Genomic DNA, 24,750 nt, shown 5'->3' with positions numbered 1-24,750 from the left:
CTATTTATCACAGTGTGGTGCTGAACTGACCTTGGTAAGTGTAGCTATATTTGAAACTTCATGTTATGTGTAAGCAACTATATTTGAAACTTGATGTTCTGTTACAACAATTTTTTTTAAGCTTCACAATTTCATCAAATGAAATTACTCTGGGCAGATAACATCATGTACCTGCGTTTTTCCCCCTGGTCTGCCAATATTGGGAGCAATCTATTATAAGCTTCACTTCATATCACACGTTTCAAAATATATGCATTAAAATCAATAGTTTGCATAGGAAGCTTAAAAGAAATTTCATGTCTTCTTTCATGACTGCATGGATTCACACAGCAAGTCTCTGCGGCCTGCTCTCCAACAGTGGCTTTAATGGTTTATTGAGACAAGGTTCATTACTGAAAGCACCTCCACATCGTCCTACCACACATCACTTATACCCTTTGTGGTATGGCCAGTCCAGCTTTGTCAGAAAGTAGATTAGTAAATTAGAAAGGAGACATCCTCACCTACATAATAAACTCACCTTAGATAGATCTCATCATAAGTTTCAAAGAAATTCTGCTCACTCCTTGTAACTGGCTCAACTTGCTGGTAATTCCTCAGAGAAACATACATCAAGTTCTAGCACTAGCAATTATTTTAAAGCCCAGAACACACCATAATAACATTCCCAGACCAGTTTAGAAAAAAAGAGAAAAATATACTAAGAAAAAGACACCAATACCAAAATTGGATAAGGTGAGCCGGAGCAATTAATTTTTTTAATTCTAAGGCAAACAGCACTGTTGGACTTTTGCTTATGCAGGGTCATCCCCAGTCTTTTTCGCCTCCTGCCTCCTATTTTTTTTCTGACATGTTGCTGTTGGCTTTTCAACTCTGAGCACTTTACCACTGCTAACCAGTGCTAAAGTGCATATGCTCTCCTGTTTAAATTGTATGTAAGTGGTTTATCCATGATTGGCATATTTGATTTACTAGTAAGTCCCTAGTAAGGTGCACTAGAGGTGCCAGGGCCTGTAAATCAAATGCTACTAGTGGGCCTGCAGCACTGGTTGTGCCACCCACATAAGTAGCTCTGTAATCATGTCTCAGACCTGCCACTGCAGTGTCTGTATGTGTATTTTTACACTGTAAATTCGACTTGGCAAGTGTACCCACTTGCCAGGCCTAAACCTTCCCTTTCCTTACATGTAAGGCACCCCTAAGGTAGGCCCTAGGTAGCCCCAAGGGCAGGGTGCAGTGTATGGATAAGGTAGGACATATAGTAATGTGGTTTATATGTCCTGACAGTGAAATACTGCCAATTTCGTTTTCACTGTTGCAAGGTCTGTCTCTCTCATAGGATAATATGGGGGCTACCTTTAAATATGATTAAAGTGTAGATTCCCCTAGAGAGTAGATGGACATGTGGAGTTTGGGATCCCTGAACTCACAATTTAAAAATACATCTTTTAGTAAAGTTGATTTTAAGATTGTGAGTTTGGAAATGCCACTTTTAGAAAGTGAGCATTTTCTTGCTTAAACCATTCTGTGACTCTGCCTTGTTTGTGGATTCCCTGTCTGGGTCAGTTTGACAGTTGGGTTGTTTTTCACCTCACGCCAGACAGTGACACAAAGGGAGCTGGGGTGTAATCTGCATTTCCTGATTAGCCATCTCTGCTAGGAGGGAGGGGTGGAGTGGTCACTCTCATCTGAAAGGACTGTGCCTGCCTCTGACAATGCTGTCTCCAACCCCCTGGTGTGTGTCTGAGGCCTTGCCTGGGCAAGGCAGGATTTCACAAGAAGGTGTGAGTCCCCTTTGAAGAAAGGTGACTTCAAAGACTAAAATGGGTATAAGAAGGGCACCCAAACTTACAAACTTTAGAAACACTTCTGGAATCAAGAGGAACCTCTGCCTGGAGAAGAGCTGATCGCTGAGGAACAAGTGCTGCCCTGCCTGTGACTGTGCTTTGTGGAGCTTTCCTGCAGTGCTGCTTCTGCCAGAGTAAGAGGGCAAAGACTGGACTTTGTGTGCCTTCCATCTTGAAGAAGAAATCTCCAAGGGCTTGATGTAGAGCTTGCCTCCTGTTGTTGAAGTCTCAGGGATAGCAAAGACTTCTTCTTGCCAGCACCTGGAGTCTCTGGAGAGACCCCTACTCTGCTCTGTGGTGCCCTTCCAGTTCCTGGGACCCTGAAAGGAGAGGCTGGCAGCCTAAGGACAAAAATACACGCACCGAGCGCCGTGCGGAGAAAAGATCGACGCGAATCCGATCGCGGCTGAGAAAACGACGCGACGCCGGTTCCGCAGCTGAGAAACGACGCCGCAGGAAACGCGACCGAAAAACCGACGCCCGGAGCAGGAGAAACGACGCGCAGCATCGCTGACGGAGGCTGAGAGATCGCACCCTGCGCCGCGGGACTTTCGGATCGTCGTGTGGCTGGCTTTTTCAACGCGCACCGCCGTGCCGAGTTGTTTTCGACGCACACAGCCGTGCAGGGTTACTTTCGACGCACACCGCCCGTGCGGGGTTATTTTTGACGCAAACCAGGTACATTTTCACGCTAGCAGCGCTAGTGTGGTGTTACAACTACCTAAAGACTCTTTTTATTTTAAACCTTTAAAAAATCATAACTTGACTTGTGTATGTTGGATTTTTGTCGTTTTGGTCTTGTTTTGTCTAGATAAATATTTCCTATTTTTCTAAACTGGTGTTGTGTCATTTTGTAGTGTTTTCATTAAGTTACTGTGTGTGTTGGTACAAATACTTTACACCTAGCACTCTGAGGTTAAGCCTACTGCTCTGCCAAGCTACCAAGGGGGTAAGCAGGGGTTAGCTGAGGGTGATTCTCTTTTATCCTAACTAGAGTGAGGGTCCTTGCTTGAACAGGGGGTAACCAGACTGTCAACCAAAGACCCCATTTCTAACATTGGTGACCAGCGGTCGGGATTTGGACTTGTATTTGTGCTTGACATACAGTAATTAAGTGTACACTACTGTTTTGATTTCAGACCACTACGTGACCACATACTACTTGTTTGGTGATCTTTTGATTTTTCTCTTAAGGACTCTTTTTATTCTACTTCCATGATTTGGCTGATCCCTTGACTGATTCTTTTTACTTCATTGGGAAATTATTTTTTTCTGCCTTTTGGAACTTTGCACTTGTGACCATCATGTCTCAATCTGGAGATGCAACAGCTGGAGCTGTGTTTGAGATGGAGAAACTGAAGGAGTACTCAGTTGCTCAATTGAAACAGTTCCTTAAAGATCTTGACTGTCCCACTGAGAGCTCCACCAGGGAGGGGGAGCTGCAACAGGCACAGAGGGCCTGGGTGACAATCAAGAAGGCTGGAAGGCACACAGAGGAGGAGAATATGGGGGGGGAAGTGCAGAGGATACACAGTGGTGTAGTGGAGGAACCTGTTACGCCTGGGGGGAGGGTCCCCAGGAGGGATGGCAGGGTGTCACCCAAGGGTCTGACTCCTGAAGAGTTACAGGACAGACAGGCAGAGAGGGAGTACCAATGGGAGCTGAAAAAGCTCGATTGGGAGTTGGAAGAAAGGAGGAGGAACTTAGAGATTAAAAAAATGATTTATGCTTACGAGCTTAAATTGAAAGAGCTGGAAGTCATGAGGGCTGAGTCCAGCTGGAATGGTGGCAGCAACAATTGTATATCCAGTGATGCTGCAGAAGTGCACATGCCCAGAGAGGTGGTGCCCTACTTGAAGGAGGGAGTTAACACACGCCAGGAGGTTCAGGGGTATGAGGTAGCTCCAGTGATGCACAGGGTCCCTGAGGTGGATTGGGGAACTGGCATGGGGAGTCATATTCCTACTGGTGGGAGGGACACTCTACTGACTCTAGGTGAGAGTGACAGGGAGAGGGGTTCCCCCCAGGTAGAAGTCCTGGTTATGGAGTGTGAAAACATCCCAGAAGAGTGTGGGTTGAGTGTCAGGGACAGTCAGGTACTGTCTCACCAGTCTCAGGAGGGTGATGTGGGGTGCTTTTTCAAAGCAGAGTCACTGGATGGTTGGGTGAAGGGTACTTTGGTTAATTCATGTGAGGGGCTGAGTGATGTAATTGCTGGAGAGCATATGTCTAGTCCTTATTTTCCAGAGCTATGCCAACACCAGGTGGAGTGTGAGTTCTCTGACCCCAGGGAGCTTACAATGGAGGCAGACTTCTGGGTGAGTACCAGAGAGTCTGAAGAGGCATTTGGGGGTGCTCCTGAGAGGAGTGGTCTAGGTAGTTCCCAACCAGGTGAGGTAGGGAAGGATTGTAGTGTCCCAGGTAGGTCCCAGTGTAGTGGGATGGGTGAGGGACCCCATGTCCAGTCTCAGAGGAGAGGGAATGGGGATGGGTTGAGGCCCAAGGTGCCCGAGATCCGGTCCCAGGTCCTGGAGGGTTCCCTGCGGGAACACCAGGAGGGGAGCCTAGCCTGTACCATAGGGCCATCTGTTGAGGGAGACCCCCCAGTGTCAGGAGAACTTGGGGGGGCGGCTGTAGCCAGCGTCCCACCAGTTCTGGTGTCTGGCAGTACCACTCCTAGTGAGGGGGTGCAGAAGTCCAGACAGAGGGTTGAGAGGGGGTTGCGGACCCCAGTGGAGAACCTGGAGGGTCAGGGGTCAGCTCTGAGAGCAGAGCCCCCCATGAATGACCTTGGTGAGACCATTTCTGGGTTGGGGGGAATCCAGACTCTGTCAGATGGGCAGAGGTCAGGAGACCTGCGCCAGCCAGACTCTTGTGTGGCCCTTCGGGACAGGGTGTCCCTTGAGGGGGGTAAGTGTGCTCCCCTGGAAGTCCTGGTGTGCCAGGCAATGGTTCAACCGCAGGGTGGTGACTCTGGGTTGAATGATCAGGTTCAGGGGGTAAACTCTGACCTGATGGGGGGTAAGTGTGCTCCCAAGGAAGTCCTGGTGTGCCAGGCAGTGGTTCAACCGCAGGGTGGTGACCCTGGGTTGGATGACCAGGTTCAGAGGGTAAACTCTGACCTGGTAGGGGGTAGGTATGCCCCCCAGGAAGTCCTGGTTTGCCAGGCAGTGATCCAGTCTGTGGGTACAGACCCTGGATTGGGAGGCCAGGTTAAGGGTGTCCCCCCTGACCTGGAGGAAGGGGCTACTGCTAACAGTGCCCCTACCATGTTGTCTTCTGGGGGGGCCACTCCTAGTTGGGTGGTTCAGGACCCCAGAAGAGAGGGCAGGGGGAGGGAAGCCTCACCCCTGGCCCTGGTCCAACCTGAAGGTACAGACCCCAGGTTGGAGGATCAGTTGCAGGTTAACATCCCTGCACTGGTGGAAGAATTGTGCAGGACTGCTTCTACAAGCACCCTGACAGTTTTTGACTCTGGGGGTGCCGCTTCTCCAGGGAGGTTACAGAGCCCCAGAGGGGAGGACCAGGGTCAGGTTGTCATCCCTGACCTGGTGGAAGAGAGAGTGGTCAAAGGGTGCCAGGCACCTGGGGCTACCACCCCCCACTCTCCACAGTCACAGTGGTTAGAGAGGCCTGAGGTCGGGCTCTCATCCCTGACAGTTGTCTGGGGCCACTGTGGCTTGCTGTCCTGGTGGACAGAGTTGCCCCTGGGGGGGGGGAGGACGAGAGTCACACCCCGGGGGTGGAGTGGGCAACACCACTGTGTTGGCCCTGGTGGAACTATCTGCCCATTGCAATACATCTGTGAGCAAAGTAAAGTTAGGTGTTGCACAGATGGTGTCTGTAGATGTGGAGAAGGGTTCCCCATGGGTTAGCTTAGTGGGCCCTGAGAGTATGGACAGAGGGATCCAACTAGAGTCAGGAAGGCGTAGAACTGGAACATGCCCCTGCTGTTGTGGGCCTGGGTCCCTGTTCTATCGCCCCAATCAGGGAAGTACATCAAGGTATTGATTGTTCTCCCCTGGCTTTAGGCTGGTAGGGGGTCGTGTTGGACTTTTGCTTATGCAGGGTCATCCCCAGTCTTTTTCGCCTCCTGCCTCCTATTTTTTTTCTGACATGTTGCTGTTGGCTTTTCAACTCTGAGCACTTTACCACTGCTAACCAGTGCTAAAGTGCATATGCTCTCCTGTTTAAATTGTATGTAAGTGGTTTATCCATGATTGGCATATTTGATTTACTAGTAAGTCCCTAGTAAGGTGCACTAGAGGTGCCAGGGCCTGTAAATCAAATGCTACTAGTGGGCCTGCAGCACTGGTTGTGCCACCCACATAAGTAGCTCTGTAATCATGTCTCAGACCTGCCACTGCAGTGTCTGTATGTGTATTTTTACACTGTAAATTCGACTTGGCAAGTGTACCCACTTGCCAGGCCTAAACCTTCCCTTTCCTTACATGTAAGGCACCCCTAAGGTAGGCCCTAGGTAGCCCCAAGGGCAGGGTGCAGTGTATGGATAAGGTAGGACATATAGTAATGTGGTTTATATGTCCTGACAGTGAAATACTGCCAATTTCGTTTTCACTGTTGCAAGGTCTGTCTCTCTCATAGGATAATATGGGGGCTACCTTTAAATATGATTAAAGTGTAGATTCCCCTAGAGAGTAGATGGACATGTGGAGTTTGGGATCCCTGAACTCACAATTTAAAAATACATCTTTTAGTAAAGTTGATTTTAAGATTGTGAGTTTGGAAATGCCACTTTTAGAAAGTGAGCATTTTCTTGCTTAAACCATTCTGTGACTCTGCCTTGTTTGTGGATTCCCTGTCTGGGTCAGTTTGACAGTTGGGTTGTTTTTCACCTCACGCCAGACAGTGACACAAAGGGAGCTGGGGTGTAATCTGCATTTCCTGATTAGCCATCTCTGCTAGGAGGGAGGGGTGGAGTGGTCACTCTCATCTGAAAGGACTGTGCCTGCCTCTGACAATGCTGTCTCCAACCCCCTGGTGTGTGTCTGAGGCCTTGCCTGGGCAAGGCAGGATTTCACAAGAAGGTGTGAGTCCCCTTTGAAGAAAGGTGACTTCAAAGACTAAAATGGGTATAAGAAGGGCACCCAAACTTACAAACTTTAGAAACACTTCTGGAATCAAGAGGAACCTCTGCCTGGAGAAGAGCTGATCGCTGAGGAACAAGTGCTGCCCTGCCTGTGACTGTGCTTTGTGGAGCTTTCCTGCAGTGCTGCTTCTGCCAGAGTAAGAGGGCAAAGACTGGACTTTGTGTGCCTTCCATCTTGAAGAAGAAATCTCCAAGGGCTTGATGTAGAGCTTGCCTCCTGTTGTTGAAGTCTCAGGGATAGCAAAGACTTCTTCTTGCCAGCACCTGGAGTCTCTGGAGAGACCCCTACTCTGCTCTGTGGTGCCCTTCCAGTTCCTGGGACCCTGAAAGGAGAGGCTGGCAGCCTAAGGACAAAAATACACGCACCGAGCGCCGTGCGGAGAAAAGATCGACGCGAATCCGATCGCGGCTGAGAAAACGACGCGACGCCGGTTCCGCAGCTGAGAAACGACGCCGCAGGAAACGCGACCGAAAAACCGACGCCCGGAGCAGGAGAAACGACGCGCAGCATCGCTGACGGAGGCTGAGAGATCGCACCCTGCGCCGCGGGACTTTCGGATCGTCGGGTGGCTGGCTTTTTCAACGCGCACCGCCGTGCCGAGTTGTTTTCGACGCACACAGCCGTGCAGGGTTACTTTCGACGCACACCGCCCGTGCGGGGTTATTTTTGACGCAAACCAGGTACATTTTCACGCTAGCAGCGCTAGTGTGGTGTTACAACTACCTAAAGACTCTTTTTATTTTAAACCTTTAAAAAATCATAACTTGACTTGTGTATGTTGGATTTTTGTCGTTTTGGTCTTGTTTTGTCTAGATAAATATTTCCTATTTTTCTAAACTGGTGTTGTGTCATTTTGTAGTGTTTTCATTAAGTTACTGTGTGTGTTGGTACAAATACTTTACACCTAGCACTCTGAGGTTAAGCCTACTGCTCTGCCAAGCTACCAAGGGGGTAAGCAGGGGTTAGCTGAGGGTGATTCTCTTTTATCCTAACTAGAGTGAGGGTCCTTGCTTGAACAGGGGGTAACCAGACTGTCAACCAAAGACCCCATTTCTAACAAGCACCTAGAAAAGTAAAGCATCCATTTAAACTCACAGTTGACTCCGACCGTCATGGCAACTGTGATGGAGCAGAGGGTGGGTAACCCAAGCGGGTCACATCATTTAAAGTTTTTACCTGGGGACTTAGGGCCAGATTACGGGTTTAGCCCTCTGGTGGGGAGACCGCTGCAGAGCTGGCGGTCTCCCCATAGGCCCCATTACAGGTTTTCCACTGGGCTGATCGGCGGAAACTCAGCCCAGTGGAAAACATGCGGTGGCATTGAACTCTGCGCCACATGAGCTGAGTCCAATGCCGTTGCAAAGGGTCCCCCCTCAGAATGTGCACTGTCTGCATTGAATGCACAGACAGGGCGCATTCCGACGGTGCTTGGGAGTGGGGCACCATGCACTTGTTCTCTGCTAGCCTTTTCATGGCGGTTGACCTGCCATAAAAAGGCTGGCAAAGAACATGGTTGTAATCAGCACGGTGGCGCTGACTTCAGTGCCACTTTGGCTGATTACAACCATGATGGCCGTCATCCCGTCGGGATCAGAGATCCTGGCAGGGATGGCAGTCTTTTGGCGGTACTGACCCCCAATCTTGTAATATGGCGGTTGGATGACCACAGCCACTGCGGTCTGACCTCCACCGTGATTCTGGTGGCCTTGAGACTGCTAAACTCGTAATCGGGCCCTCAGCCTTCTTTCTGGCATTCAGAATATTCTAGAGAAACAGATTCCAAGACTGAAGCCAGCAATGGGCCCTTTCAAGTTGTAAATCTCATAATTACACTCCTGCAGAAACTGTTGGATTTGGCACCAGAAGCTCTGACCTGCACAAAGATGGGTTTCTTGGCAAAATAATGCATCTGCAAAACTCTAAATCAGTCCCTATTTCTCTTTTTTGGTCCTCACAAAATCCAGCAGCGGGGCAAGGCTGAAAGTTGTACCTTTGCAGGGACCCAGGAGGCAAGAAACCTTTACTGCGAGGTCTTGCTGATACCATTTACAGCACAGCAAAATATTGAGCAGGACAAATCAGTTTTTCTTGTTTTCCCATAGTGCACCGTACCTGGGGAAGGCTCAGTACTTGGTCCCACTCCTTATGAAGTCCCTGTGAGGCCCATTTGACATCTCAACAATAAAATAAGAAGTATCTGATAGAGAGTTCTAGTTGCAGATTCGTTACCTTTGAATTTCCCCAGGCATCAGACTGGATCCGGAGATTTTTTTCTTCGAGCAGTACCCCTGCGCCCCGTTAGGTGGCATTGGTCAACTCCGCGTGGTTCGTTGGCGTTGTGGTCGCCGTGGTGATGCTGCGGTCATATATGCGCACCACCCTGGCGTGCTGACATCAGTTCTTTTCTCTCTGCGCCAGCCTACGTGCAGATCCAGAGAAGAGCTACCCTAGTCATTTTTTTTAAATAACTGCAACATTTTGTCAAATTCGTTTTTGACGAGTTTTGATGCGTCGAGGGACATCCTGTAAGACCAGATTCAAGTCCTCCGACTCCTGTCACTGCACGATGTCTGTGACAGATCCGCACCTCGTGTGCCTCTGGTGTGCCTCTGGTGTTTGGAGTGCGACCACGACTCTAAGTCGTGCTCCGAGTGTCGACTCTGTGTCGTTCCCGGTCCTGTTCGAGAGGAAGGTTAGGAGACCGGTCATTCTTTGTCAAAGTCATCTGGACATTCAGGTAAGAAGAAGAAGAAGGCGAAATGTTCTTCGACTTTGCCCCGTCGCTCACGTGATGCGACGCAGAAAGATTGTCGATGCTCTAGGCCTCTGTCTTCGGAGCCTCAGTCTGAGTCCACTCCGTGCCTCCCCGAATTTCTGGGCACGGGGGGCTACCACTGCCCAACCAAACGAGTTCTATGAGGCCATGCGCCTCATATTTGGGCAGCCCGACTCATCCTCTGCGCCTTCGGGCCCAGGGGAGTCGGTGAAAGCCCCCTCGGGTTCAAAGTCGGCGACTTTGGTCCCGACTCCCGAGGGCACCTTAGGATCCACTTCCGGATCCGTCCCGATGCCGGTCATGCCAACACGACCTTCCCCGGTGTTGGGTCAGATGTCGATGCTCCTGCCGCTGATTGGGCCCACAATCGACGTCGATCCTATACTCATTCCCGACGACCCGGAGCCGGAACGACGTCACTTGACACCGATAGCATTTTCCATGGGCCCTGCTGTGCCCAGGATTGATCCTGAACCCTATTACTATGGGTATGGTTATGGGGATAGTGTAGAGGGGTTGCTGGGCTGTTAACACCAAGCGAGGACTCTGTATTGAGCCTGTGGATTTTGGCTGAGAAGCAAACTATTAATAAATTTAACACCAGGCAGCATAAAAGACAACACAAAGTACATTTTCACAAAGTGTTTTTTTACTAAAGTAATCAAAAATATTCTTTCACCATAGAATTTGAATTTTGAAACTAAGGATGAAATAAATGTGAATCATTTTTCTAGCATTTTCCAAGTATTATTTAGAGATTGGCCTGTTCATGGAAAATATATTTTTAACTACTCAGTGAAAATTGCTTTAGGCTGATTATTCTAGGAGTGTACTCTGTCCTATAAATAGTGTGCCATGTTTATGTGAAAAACTCAGCCTTATAGGTGACTTGCGTGATTTATAAAAATATGTTGCCATGTGTCACGTCAGTCCTTTTAAACTGCAGCCCAGCAAAGCACCCGTAAGACCAATTTCCAAGTGTAAAGCTTGGAAGGGAAATGCTTAATTAAATATAGCAAACTTTTTAAGACTTTTCCTTCAATCATATTCCGAACAGCAACTTGTGGTAAGCCAACTGCTCACTTGCACATTTTAGTCTTGTAGGTAGTGTTTCATAAAATGTACAAAACGCCTTTGTTTTGAGATGCATCCACAAGCTATTACACAGGTGTTTTGTTGTTGAATATGGGTACTAAAAGAATTAGTTGTAAGCAAAAACCATTCAGAGGTAAGCGTATTGCTCCATTCTATTTCTAGTGTTATACCCAAATCTCTTTCTGCATTTCAACAGTTTTCAGTGTCTTGAGAACATAGAAACTTTACTTTTCGGTGTAGTCACTTTCATGAAATGGGATTTTCCATTGATCTCTAAGGCATTGAAACAGTGTGTGTGCTCAAAAATGATCAGATCATCTGCATAGAATGAACTATTTAATGGACTTTTAACTACTATCAGGAGAAACATTATGCTATGTCAAATATCAGATATATATAAAATAACAGGGGAGCAAGCAAGAACAATACAGGCTATCAACCCTCTGTCAGAGCCTATGAGTAGCCTGCAAAAAGTTATTTGTGGAGTACAAAATGTACCTTCAACTATCCTATCAAGTCAGGTTTAATGCAACTAATCTTTTGATACCCTTAAATATCAAATTTAGTCGTCCCGTTCAGAAGTTAGCACTGCTGAGTTGCCAGCGTGTAACTCTGTACTTGCCAGTGGGGATACTAGCATTTCCACAGTAAAAACAAAAATTCCTTTTTTTTTTTACCGCCAGGACATGTAAAGTTAGGAAAACATGTATGCAACCTTTTAATATAATGCACCCTGCCTTTAGGGCTAAGTAGGCCTGCCTCATAAATATTAAAAAGGAAGGTTTGGCGTTGCCATTATTTTAAATGGCAAAGTTGAGTTAGCAGTCAAAACTGTTCTGCAAGCCAGCAACGGCAGACTTGGAGTCATACTTTGCTTTGTCTCAGTCGTGGTAGTACAATAAGTGCTGTAGTCCATAAGAGACACTCTAACTTAGAGGCCTTAAGTACCTATGGTACCATATACTGTAGGCTTAGAAGTAATTTAAACTTATTCCAATTGTGGGTGAACCAATTAGATGTACCTGAGGTAGCACAAAGCATCTTCTGGCAGAACCATGGCTAGATTTTTTTGCCAGTGTTGAATGCACAGTATCAAAGATTTTTGTGTGTTGGAGTTACCACAAGAACACTTGCTATGAGATGGATTACAGCTGGAATGAATTAAAGGACTCTTGTGTGACTTCCTTCTCTTGACTCTCCTTCTTCAAGTTTTGAAAATATCATGGATAACCAGGCCCAAATCATCCCAGTGGCTCCGGATTGGCCTGGATACCATGGTACCCAGACCTTTTATGCAGGAGCATTTGCCCTCCGATCAGGCTTCCACTTTGAGATGATCTCCTGTTGCACCAGCACCTGGCTTCAAAGACTCCTTGGCTAAGGACCATTGGCTCTTCTATCCACTGCACCCGGCCTCCCTGGTCCCTACATTGGTAAACCAGCTGTGCTTTAGGGGTCCTTAACCCCTTGCAACCTCTACACTCCATGTGGGCCCACCAGACTTACCTTTATTTCCACCTGTGCCGTGTGTTTCCAAGTGGTCCCCTTCTCTGTTCTGCACCAGCTCCACGACTTTCAGACACTGCTCTTGCTCAAACCGGGAACCACCCAAACCTCTCAGTCTGTCAATGGGACATATTTGTTGCCTGTTTTGGAGCCCGCAATACAGACCCCTTACAAGTTAACAGTCTGATGTCCTTATGTTTGTTTATCAAAGCCTTGCTGTGGCGCAGTTAAAGGTTGTCAGCCCTTCCATCGTTTTGCGTTTACCGGACAAAGGACCGTTGTTTACATGACCTGTTGTGAAACTGTTAATTAAAGGTTTCATACATGTTTCCTCCTCAATTGTTTGTGATGCCACGGTGTGACCTTAACTTGTTCTTAACATTTCTTATATGTACAGCCGACAAGCCAATGCACAGCTGCTTGTTGCAGATTCTGGGCTTCTGACCTTATAACGATTGTCTTCCTCATTGCGATCACTTCAGCTCATCATGAGGTGAACTTCAGGCACTGTTGGTGCAACCACCCTACACCACCTTTTTTCGAGGCAAATTTAGGCTGCCTTCTTGCCTAAAGTTGTGAATCCTTTCCACACTGGGCAGTACATCACTCACCCAGCATTTATTCTCACTCCTTATCCTTTGGAAAAGTAGGAAAGGTTCTATTGAATGAACCTCAAAAGAGCTTTAGGCTTTTACATGTTACCAAAGGTCAGTAACTTGTTCTTCTGATGGATTCTTCTTATCACAGATTCTTCACCTTTCCAGTAGATACTAAGACAGTACTTTCAAAAGGTGGAGGGTGTATGGAGTGGACTCAGACCAAAAAGCACTGAAAGGATGAAATGTCCTTACCTTCAGACTGGCTGTCAAGGCAGTGCTTTGTGAACATGTTCACTGGTGCCGATGTTGCAGCCTGGCAGATGTCAAGGATAGGCACTCCACTTGTTAACACAACGGTGGTGGAATGGGCTTTCAAACATTCTGGAGACTGCTTCTAGGCCAGGATGTAGCTTATCTTAATACAGAGGACTATCCACTTCAGCAGGGTCCTCTTCTGCCCCTTTCCACATTTTCTTCTTTGGTATGATCAATATAAAAGCCTAAAGCCCTTTTGTGGTCAGACCAATGAACCCTGGCCTCCCCTTTTAAGGGATGATTGGGGGGGTAGGACCAAAGAATACTGAAAAGGGTGATGAATAGTGCAACATGGAAAGGAGTCATGACTTGAGGCAAAAAGGCAAGCCAAGTCCTCAGCACCAGTTTGTCCGCGAAAAAGGTGGTGAAGGGAGGTTGAACAGACAGTGCTAGAAGCTCATCACTCATGTGACAAGGTGAGGTTATCACAGTGAAGATATTCTTTAAAGTCATGAGATGAAGCAAACAGCTATGCCTTGGCTTGAAGGGCATGGCATGTTCAACACCAAACTAAGAGCTCACTGAAGCATCACAAAGGGTCTTGAAGCAAATAAGTGCCAATCTTTTAATAAACCTCATCACAGTAGGTGATTTAAACAATGATGGCTGGTCTGGCAATTGTAGAAAGGCCAACAAATTACCTTTTAATAGAGCCCACTGCAAGCTCTTGCTGGGCCAAAACCAACAGTAACAATAGAACAGCTAACATCTTGGCTTGTAAAGGGTCAGTCTTGTGAATACCACCCCAGGCCTCAAATTTGTCCCAGTGCCAGGCATAATTCAACTTAGTGGATGTATTCCTGGCACTTAGCATGACATACAGCACTAAAGGCAGCAGTTTGAATGCAGTGAACTGCTGCCTCTCAGTCTCCATGCACGGAGGTGTACCAAGTGCTGGTTCAAGTGAAGAACACAGCTTAGGTGCTATGAAGTACGATCCTTCCAAAATAGTAGCCTGATCCGAGTGCAGGTGCTTATGCCCAAACATTCCAGGTACCATACCCCCCTGGCGCAATCTGGAGACACTAGGATGGCTTGGAGCTGGTCATTACTGATCTTTTTTAGAACTTGGTGAGGGGAGGGTAGAAACAGGAAAGTATACGGAGAGTCCTGTGTTCCATTCCAGCCTGAATGCACCTACTAGCAAGTGTTTTTGCGGAAACTCAGTGATGAAAACGTTTGACACTGCACGCGCTTGATGGTGGCAAAAAGACCTAGCCATATCCATCCAAGAGCATATCCATGAGAGAGGCTTGTATATTTCTAGGAAATCCTGTGGCAGACACCCATGCGTGTCAGCGAAGCACAACGCTGGTGCCAACCGCCCTTATCAAGCAATCAGTAAAATGTATGTCAGCACAAATAACATTTAGCTGTGTCTTGTTCATTATAAATTTTCTGAGCAAGAGCAGCCCTAAGGTTTTCCGGGACTGCTGCCAAGATTTTGCTTGCCATGCCCTAAAGGGCATGTTTGAAGTGACCTAATAAACAAATAGCATTGAATAATCTTAATGGTAGGATTACAGAAGCAATCCAAAAGCCTAAATCCTCTTGGGAGAAGTCATGAGGAATAAGTTGTGGCTGTTCTTGCGTATTAAAGCCTATACCACCAGGCTGTCTAGAGTAGGAGGTTTAGTGAGAAAATCAGGATCGCCAGGATTCAGTCTGTGGTGCCTAGGGAAGAACAGGGCTTTGTCCTAGTGCCCATCTAGATATTGGTGAGGTGCTCGATAAAGAGGAGCAGGGGCTCAGCTGTGGCTGGCCTAGGCTGCAAAATTTCTATAAGGGGCGTTTATTTTGTTCTCTACTGAAGGCAGCTGCAAATCGAGGACCTCAGCTGCACATCGAACCACTACTGAAAAGTATGCAGTCTGTTGTGTTGCTCGTCCACGTGGCGAGTCAAACCCTGTATGAGAGGAGGTGTCAAGCCCACTCAAATTTTTTAAGCCCTTGTAAAAGTTGTCACATGTATAGTGAGGGAGAAGATAGCTATCTCCCCATATTGCCATCTCGCTCTTGGGGTTTACCTTGTTCGGAGTCAGAACCAAAAAAAAATGTAACCTCGGCTTGTTTGTCTGCCTGGTAGAGTCTCTAATTCATAGTTAGCTTGTATGATGACTCGTTGTGCTTTTGTAATCTTGTAATGCAACATTAGTTAAGAATGGGCTGAAGTCAATTTGATGTTATACATCGGAATCAGCACTGAATCCTCTTCCGACAGCAGTTCCGGCATCGCCGAAGAAGAGTCGGTGAAAGTCTGGGAGCTGAAGTGGATGAAGTCAGTATGAGGCCCAGCGATGGAGTAGTATCCACCAGCACTATAATTCGACTGGAGGCTGTACCCTAGGTCCCAAAGGCACACCAGAACGAGCTAGAAGAGCACCAGAAATTTGCAGCATGGCCTCCTTGAAAGCATCAGTCTGCTGTGGCATTGCCAGTGGCCTGGGGAACTCAGGCTACACCAGGCTGAAGAAGCAAGTCAGGTCAGAACCGCTTTTGGGTTGCTTGTGTTCCAGTTAATTGATGGCCTAGTTTGGCGGTTTGGGCTGGACTGTTTCTACTGGAGCAGGACCAACACTGATTTGCAAATGGCTGGGTCTAATCTGAGGTGGCTTACTGGGCAAAAGATCTGTTGGCTGGAATATTACCCAATCAAATGCCTGAGGTGAGGCTTATTGTAAGCATTCTTTCCAGCACCCTTTGTATGTCAGGAAACTTAGGGCGCGCTGTAATTAACTGAGGAAACAGCTCTACGACCTTGGATCTAGAGGGAGACCGACTGACATTGTGACTCCCTTGTCCCTTCTGTTTTGATAAAGAGTGGGGGATGGGATCGAGCCATGCTTCTCTTTTTTTACCTTTGCATTTGGACTTAGTAAATAACTTTACTGTAAAAAAGACTTCTTGTGGAACAGCCACAGGAGTGAGATCCAGTCTACACCCACGAAGGGAGCGCGACCACAGCTTCTTTTTTTGGTCAGTGATGTACAGCTTTGCTTATTGTTTCCAGACCACTTTCAGGGGCATGAAGGTGCATTTTGTTGCATGACTTTGAGTCATGATGCATGCCCAAACACCAGAGGCACACCTTGTGTGGGTCCCTAACAGTCATCTGCTTCCTCCAGTACAACACAGTTTGAAATCTGTTGGTTTAGGAGCACACTGGATTACATTTGAAAATTAATGGAAGACTGACTAAATTAGGAGCGAATCTCTGGATCCACATCAGGAATCACAGAAAGAAAGGAACTGACGTCAGTGAACAGGTGTGATGCTTATATGGAGATCAGATCTGTCACTTCCTGGGTGATATAGAGCCAACGCAAGGCGCACAATGACTCCTACTGATGCTTAGGAGCATTGCTGGACAAATGTTTCCAGATCCAGTGTGGCACCTAGAGAATATTCTAACGTGAGGAATCCGCAGTTAGATGTACAGATCAGAATAATTCAAAAATTAATCATATCACTTTTTCTGCTTTTATTGTAACCTTCAAAATAAGTGGTGGTATATTTTCCTACGTAGTAAATCTCATTTACAGATGTGAATATCTGCAGGGATTGAGTCTGTGAATCAAGATCTGCTGTATCCAAAAATGGAATTGTTGCCACTCCTAAATTGAACATTAGAATGTAAACTATGAAGTAAATAAGAACCAATAAAAGTACAAATATTTTTATTAAATTGTTAAAAGTATAGGAAGGTCATCATTTTGGGCTCTCCCTCCTAATAAGCCTGTTCATGAGCAGGTTTCACATGGTCTGTCTGCAGATGAAGGTAACTACTTTACTATACAGTCACGCATTTTTTAAAAATGTCATAATTGTCATGTCATTTAAAATTAGGGGGCGATTTAAGGGTTGAGGTTTGTATGCGTTTGAGTTGTTAAGGGATGTATAGGTAAAGGAAAGTAAATGTTTTTAGGGTTCAGGCAACTGGAGGTAAGGGTAGGTAAAGGGTTTTAAGACTTCAGAATACCGGTAAAGAAAAGTTAGGGTTTTTTTTAGGGTTCAGGTACAGGTAGTGGTAAAGGGAGGTCATTTTCACTCAGTTGTGGAGGCAGAGAGAGGTTAAGTAAGGGATGTAAGGGTCTAGGGGTCGGTAGAGGTAAATAGAGGTAAGGGGGCTTTAGGGTTCATGGATGGGTAAAAGTAAAGGTGTGATACCGCTGCATTATGTGGTGAAGGCATGGTAGGAGTGACAAAGGCCTGCATGGTATTACAATGTGTTTTTTAAAGGCAAACACATTGTAATTCCCGTTTAGTAAAGGCATGCTGGGTGAAGTCCTGCACTGCAAAATCTGATATTCAGTTCTCTGTTCAATTTTCAAAAATTTCAGAAATTTACATCGTCAAAAAATACTGAGGCCCTCATTACGAGTCTGACCGCCAGACTCACGGTGGCAGTCGGACTCCACATTGTGACTGTGGTGAATGGCCTGGCGGTGCCAGCAGTCTCAATCCGCCATGGCAGTGCTGCAAGCAGCGCTGCCCTGGGGATTATGAGTCCCCTCTCCGCTAGCTTTTACATGGCAGTTGTACCGCCATGTAAAAACTGGAGTAGACGGGGCGCGGGTGGCACAATGGGGGCCCCTGCACTGCCCATGCGCTTGGCATGAGCTGTGCAGGGGCCCCCATGGCCGGACCCATTGCCCTTTTCACTGTCTGCGTTTTCACTGCACCGCAACATTGCCGCCGCCTCCATTATGAGATGGCGTCAATGTTATGGGTCGTTTCCTGCTCGGCCGGCGGAAACTCTGTTTACGCCCGCCAACCCAGCAGGAAACTTGTAATAGGCCTCGCTGTCAGGGCACTGCACTGGCAGTTTTCTGACCGCACGGATTCGGTGAACGGGCTTTTCCATCAGCCAAAGTCGTAATGAGGGCCTGAGTGCAAAAACAGTAAATTAACTCAGTGTTATATATTTAACATTACAAAGATAAACATACTGCTATAACAAAATCGACTATCAAAACATCGAAACCTCAAAGGTTTCCAAATGTCCAAACAATGTTATATTTGTGCTAGTTACACTTTCACAATAACTCCTCTAAACAGATGTTTAGTTACGCCCTTGCAAGGCCAGCGATACTTATGTCACATCCATCCCCCTTCCTCTCCGCTACTACTTTCCTAAGAATGCTCATGCCCTACCCATATTCTCTGTTGCCATATGTGTATGAGGGGTGAAGTAGAACATTTCAAGGTAACCTGTTGAAAAGTTCTCTCATGGGAAGAGATGTAGATGTGTGTGTCTGAATCGATATTATTCATTGAGTGGTTTCTTTAATGTTTTCACTTGACACCACCTCACATTGCATTAGTTTTACCTGAAAGCTTCTCCTTTTTGTGTCGTAGAATCTTTTCTAAGCCAGGGCCCGGGATGGGGTCCCATTCTAGTTTCGCTTCAAATTCCAGAACTTTCGGCTGAAGAGTTCTTTCAGGAGTGCATGTCCCTTGGAGGCTACCTGACCCTTTATGTGTATATTCTACAAAGCCTTAATGCAGAGCAAACGCTGACCAATGAGATGAGAGTTCTACAAACAATCAGCAAGTGGCTCGAGCAGGCGACGCCAAGGTATGGCTTTCATGTTATGAAGAAGTTTCTCATTATTTACAGGCAACAGAGAACGTCTTATTTACAAGCTTGTCACGTTACACGCACTATTTAAAATGAAAAAGAATTGTAATTTAGTTTCAAAATTCATAATGCTTCATTTAGAAGCTAAACTAATTATATGATTCGAAGTTGAATTTAAAAACGTAGATTTGCCATTCCCTGTACAAAGTGTTTTTTATTTGAAAAGGGAAGGAGCCATACAATTTGGTGTGTCCACGTTTATGCTCAGGAAGGGAACCGTGATGTTTTCTTCCATTACAAAAAGAAAAAGAACATCATAATCGTGGACGCACGTAAATATGAAACCTGTTCCCCTACCAAAGCAAAAATATCTTATGCACTGATTTACACATTTTGAAATGAGTGTACAAGTTTAACTAGCGGGTTGAAAATCGTCAGCATTGTTGACTTCGTGGGTCAAGTAGACTTAAGTGAATATGAACAATTAGACACGTGTTGTCATTAATCATATGAACAGGTCCACCCTACGATGCAATTATAAGACTAAAGTGCTTTCCACTTTATTAGGGATTTGTCACACTTGCCGTATAACTCATCATCTGCTGCATAGTTTACAGATTTTAGCAAAATAAAATGTTGTTTCTAGCTCAATTGGATCAAAAGGTACTAAAAGCGCTGACATGTGGGTTGCAGCTCAATAGAAGGACCTTTGTAAAGGTTAACTGGTTATCTTTTAGTTGCTGATTCTCCTGTTTAGGTGTTAAACGTATGCTAACGAGGTGTAACTTTTGTCCAGATTGTGTTAACTTGAGTAACAAGCATTGGCAAAGCCAAAGGGCTTCTCCTATGTGAGACCTGTTGGCTCTGTCAATGCTTTTTAGACATGTTGCTCAACTGCAATGGTTTCAGTGCAACATAGCTGAAAGTAAAAAACTAAAAATACTACGACGTGGCTAACCCTGGCCATGTTATAGCCTAACATGGCTAAGAAACATTGACAAAGCCAATAGATCTCACAAAGGCGACACCTCTTGGCTTTGCCAATGCTTGTTATTTTCTGTGGGCAGTAACGAGCTCAAGATGTAAGCCGCTAGTTTACTGGTGTCTGTCGCAATCGTATTGGTACCGCCCAGTGTCCGGTGGGTTCGTGATTTTTTTCTAGAAGCAGTAAGTTTTAGTGTGTCCCTCAAAAGCACTGACCTCAAGAAGAAAACTCAACTACAAGGAAACATGAATCTCAGTTTACAAAATCACGTATGACAGACTCAGTTTGACAACCAAAAGGTGAAAATCCGTCAGATCGGAGTTTAACTCTTTGGAGGTTTGTGGCTGCAAAGGGCAGATGAAAGGAAGAGACACACACCACACTCTTCTGCATTTCTCCTAGGCTGTGGGAAGCTATATCATGTATGCATTTTATGAAGACGTATTAAAAAAGAAAACGGTAATGCATAGCCAATGGAATTAGTTCTCATGTGCAGCATTAAAATAGCGGCTTGTGTAAAAAAAGAAATAACAAAAAAAATGCTTTTGCAGAAATCTATAGTATAATGGTATGTTGAATCTTAAGAGCAAACAAAATTCTCCAAAAGCTGTCTAAAGCAAGCGAGACGGACAATATGAAACCAGCTGCCACCAACCAATAAAAGGAAGAGAAAGCAGAGTGATGAGCAATTCTACCAATGGTAAGTAAGAAAAATGAGAAGGACAAGCTAGCCTACCAGTGGTAAGTAATGAGTGGGCTCTAAGCCCCATTTTAGATTAAAAAAATAAAATAAAATAGAGTTCTAAGAAACAGCGCATGCGTGAGACCTAACAATTGGACCACCCCTTGTTTGGGTAGACGACAATGAAAAGTAAGGTGAAGTTCTCCGCTCACAACTCTTGGCCCGATCTCGATGCTACTGCACCTGCTGCAGGAATAATGCTGCACACGCATTTTGCTAGCTCAAGAAACCATTTGATTCTTTAACAATTGCATTTGAGTACATAATGGTGATCATAACATATGGTTTGCTGCTCATAAACCTTGACAAACCAATAGGCTTGCTTGATATGTTTGTGTGACCCCTTTAGGGGGTCACGTGTGTTTGCACAATGTCATATATGGTATTTTCTATCTGCCAATGTACATATTTGTAAATTATTGCATAGTATTTGTGAGTGTGGATGTAATAAATGTACTTCTCCTTTTCTAAAGAAAGCGTGCTGACTGGGCAATCATTTATTGAGTGTTATTATTACTGCGTGCCAGTGAATGGTGATTACTAGCCCACACCACCTCCCCTGAGTAGGCATCGGACTGCTCTGCCTCGCTACCCTGAGAGAGTCAAGCACTACAGTGTGGCGCTTGGTTCCCAGTGAGGGGATTGTGGACATACTACTTGTGCAGGACTCACAACTAACAACACAATTTCCTACAATTGGAGTCAGGGAACAACATTTCATTTTAGCAGCCTTGAGCCATGGACCATGCATTATTTTTCCTTTTGTGAATTGTGTGCTTTAGGATAATATGCAGCTACCGCCAGTTTTATTTTTCATTCATGTCTCTACTTTACTGTTATTTTATTCTCTGATGCTCAGTTCTTACTAATTGTGGTCAAGCAAAATTTAAATGGTGAACAGCATTTCTACACACCTGCAGGTGTTACTGTGGTACTTTCTCTGCAGCCTAATGATAACCCCCTCTTGGTAAGGCTGTTCATTCTCTCTGACTGTTAGACCTGTCAGCTTTAGAGTGGTCTTCCCTCAAACTTTTTGCCTTACTCCTCCACTTTTGCTGATTTAATTTTTTGGTTGGACTTAGGACCAGTGCTAATGTGTCTGTGCTCACTCCCTAAACATGGTAACATTGGCTTAGACCATATTGGCACATTTAATTTACTTATAAGTTCTTAGTAAAATGGAACTTCATGTACCCTGGGCCCGTAAGTTAAATGCTGTTAGTGGGCCTGTGCAAAAACAACAGATGATGGACGGAATACAGAACAAATCATTCACCCCAAGTCACAGATCTGGGTTTAATCCATCAGTTTATTTGCTTGCCATGCCATTCCAGTTTGGACACAGCCACATGCAAATCAGTTTTGACCCTGTTAGCTGGCATGTAGCCTGTAAAACATGCCTCCAGCCTGCCACTGCAGCCTATGTATGCAGTTTTAAACTGCCATTTCTGCAGCCTGTGTATGTAGTTTTAAACTGCCATTTCAACCTGGCAAAACAAATCCTTTGCCGGGTTTAACGCTTCCTTTTTTATACAAATAAGTCATCCCTGGGGTAGGCCCTACATACCCCAGAGGGCATGGTGCAATGTATATAAATGTATATAAAAGTTGGACACATACTTTTAAGCCTTACGTGGTCCGTTAGTGAAAAACTCCTACATTCTTTTCACTACTGCAGTTCTACATCTCCTATAGGATAACATTGGGTTACCTTATTACATTTAAGTGATAATATTCATTCGGGAGCATGTAGGAATGTTGAGTGTGGTGTTTGTAATTGTAATTTTAAACCCTCTTTTATGCTAAAGTTTGATTTTTAAGTTACAGCTCTGAAAATGCCACTGTTAGAAAGTTGGAATTTTCTTTCCCTAACCATTTGGTGCCTGCAGCATGTATCCTGGGTCACGTGACTCGGTGTAGCTGGCAGTTGGTCTTTGTTTATTGCTCCCAGACAGTGAAACAAAGCGGGAATAGGTGTTGCCAGGATGGGCCATCTCTGACATGGGAGGAGCTGTCACCTCCCACAGTTGCACATCACAAAGGGTCTGACCCTGCTTCTGGCAGGCAGGTCGCTCCTCCACACCGCTGCTCCACTCAGGTGCCATTTCAGTTTTAGTCTTTTTGCCCGTTTTTTTGGCTCTGACACACACCCTTGCCGCTGTGTCCCCGCCCCCCTCCCTCCACCTCGATTCTCCGTTCCCTTTCCCGCCTCAAGCCCTGCTGCCCCGCCCCCCCGGCTCTCCCATTCGTCGATCCCTCCCCCCCCCCCAGCTGCCACTCCCTCCCATCTCCCCTCTTATGGCTGCCTGGGTCACGTGACTCGGTGTAGCTGGCAGTTGGTCTTTGTTTATTGCTCCCAGACAGTGAAACAAAGCGGGAATAGGTGTTGCCAGGATGGGCCATCTCTGACATGGGAGGAGCTGTCACCTCCCACAGTTGCACATCACAAAGGGTCTGACCCTGCTTCTGGCAGGCAGGTCGCTCCTCCACACCGCTGCTCCACTCAGGTGCCATTTCAGTTTTAGTCTTTTTGCCCGTTTTTTTGGCTCTGACACACACCCTTGCCGCTGTGTCCCCGCCCCCCTCCCTCCACCTCGATTCTCCGTTCCCTTTCCCGCCTCAAGCCCTGCTGCCCCGCCCCCCCGGCTCTCCCATTCGTCGATCCCTCCCCCCCCCCAGCTGCCACTCCCTCCCATCTCCCCTCTTATGGCTGCCGCAGCCCGGCGAGAGAGGCGACCTCTGACCCTGCTTCAGGCAGGCAGGTCGCTCCTCCACACCGCTGCTCCACTCAGGTGACATTTCAGTTTTAGTCTTTTTGCCAGTTTTTTTGGCTCTGACACACACCCTCACCGCTGCGTCCCCGCTGCCCTGCCCCGCCCCCTCCCTCCACCTTGATTCTCCATTCCCTTTCCCACCTCAAGCCCTGCTGCCCCGCCCCCCCTGCTCTCCAATTCGTTGATCCCTCCCTCCTCCCATCTGCCACTCCCTCCCACCTCCCCTCTTATGGCTGCCACTGCGCGGTGAAAGAAGCAACCTCTGACCCTGCTTCTGTCAGGCAGGTCGCTCCTCCACACCGCTGCTCCACTCAGGTGCCATTTCAGTTTTAGTCTTTTTGCCCGTTTTTTTGGCTCATACACACACCCTCGCCGCTGCGTCCCCGCGGCCCCGCCCCTTCCCTCCACCTCAATTCTCTGTTCCCTTTCCCGCCTCAAGCCCTGCTGCCCCGCCCCCCCTGCTCTCCCATTAGTCGATCCTTCCCTCCTCCCAGCTGCCACTCCCTCCCACCTCCCCTCTTATGGCTGCTGGAGCGTGGACGCGCCACTGGCACGCCAAAGGCAAGCCCGTCTGCGCCCGTCTGCCTCAAGACCGCACCCAGCACCAGACCCCCTGGCCAACACGCCCCCGCACCACCAATCACCACTACACTGCAGATGACCTCCACGCCCTCAATCCAGGACGCTCCTCTATCTGCTTCCAGTCCACTCCGATGCGCACCAAAGGACCCTTCTCCTGCAAAGCCTGCAATTTCACCTGCAACCTACCCTCCAAGCTCCAACTCAAAGCCTCAGACAGCCGCCTAAGATGCATCTTGCTTAACACCCGCTCCGTCCACAAGCACGCAATTGAACTCTGGGACCTACTGACCACATACTCGCCCGACGTCGCATTCCTCACCGAAACTTGGATGAATTTGGCCTCTGAACCAGACATAGCCATAGCCATACCAGAAAACTACAAGGTCACCAGAAGAGACCGCAGCAACAAACTAGGAGGAGGAATCACCATAGTCCACAAAAACACAATAAGAGTCTCCACCAGCTCCCAAGACACCATCAAATCCGCCGAGCACCTCCATTTCAAAATCCACATCAACGCCAACACCACCCTCAGAGGAACACTGGTCTATAGACCCCCAGGCCCCAGACCGCAGTTCGGCGACGACATCGCCGACGCCATCAGCTCCCAAGCCCTCGCCTCAACGGACTACATCCTCCTTGCAGACCTGAACCTCCACCTAGAAAACAACGATATCAACACCACCAACCTAATCAACAACCTCGCCAACCTCAGCCTCCAGCAACTCGTCACATCACCCACCCACACCGCAGGACATACACTCCACCCCATCTTCTCAGCCAGCAACCACATCTCCTTCAGCCACACCACCGAACTCCTATGGACCGACCATCGCT

At 47.0% G+C, this 24,750-nt stretch overlaps 1 protein-coding gene across 2 annotated transcripts in view; it reads left to right on the top strand.

Annotated features, from left to right (window-relative positions):
- The window catches only part of EPG5 (ectopic P-granules 5 autophagy tethering factor), a 568,130-nt gene that overhangs the window by 489,853 nt on the left and 53,527 nt on the right, over positions 1 to 24,750 (top strand). The window contains exon 41 of one of the 2 annotated variants that reach the window (XM_069218853.1): positions 18,608 to 18,827. In XM_069218853.1, the coding sequence (XP_069074954.1) occupies positions 18,608 to 18,827 (220 nt within the window). Of the gene's footprint in view, positions 1 to 15,470; positions 15,591 to 18,607; positions 18,828 to 24,750 lie in introns of those variants that run through there. The other variant, XM_069218854.1, reaches the window with a different exon arrangement.

Source organism: Pleurodeles waltl, chromosome 1_1 (genome assembly GCF_031143425.1).
Source record: "Pleurodeles waltl isolate 20211129_DDA chromosome 1_1, aPleWal1.hap1.20221129, whole genome shotgun sequence".
Lineage (NCBI taxonomy): Eukaryota > Metazoa > Chordata > Amphibia > Caudata > Salamandridae > Pleurodeles > Pleurodeles waltl.
This window is presented reverse-complemented; position numbering and strand designations above follow the sequence as displayed.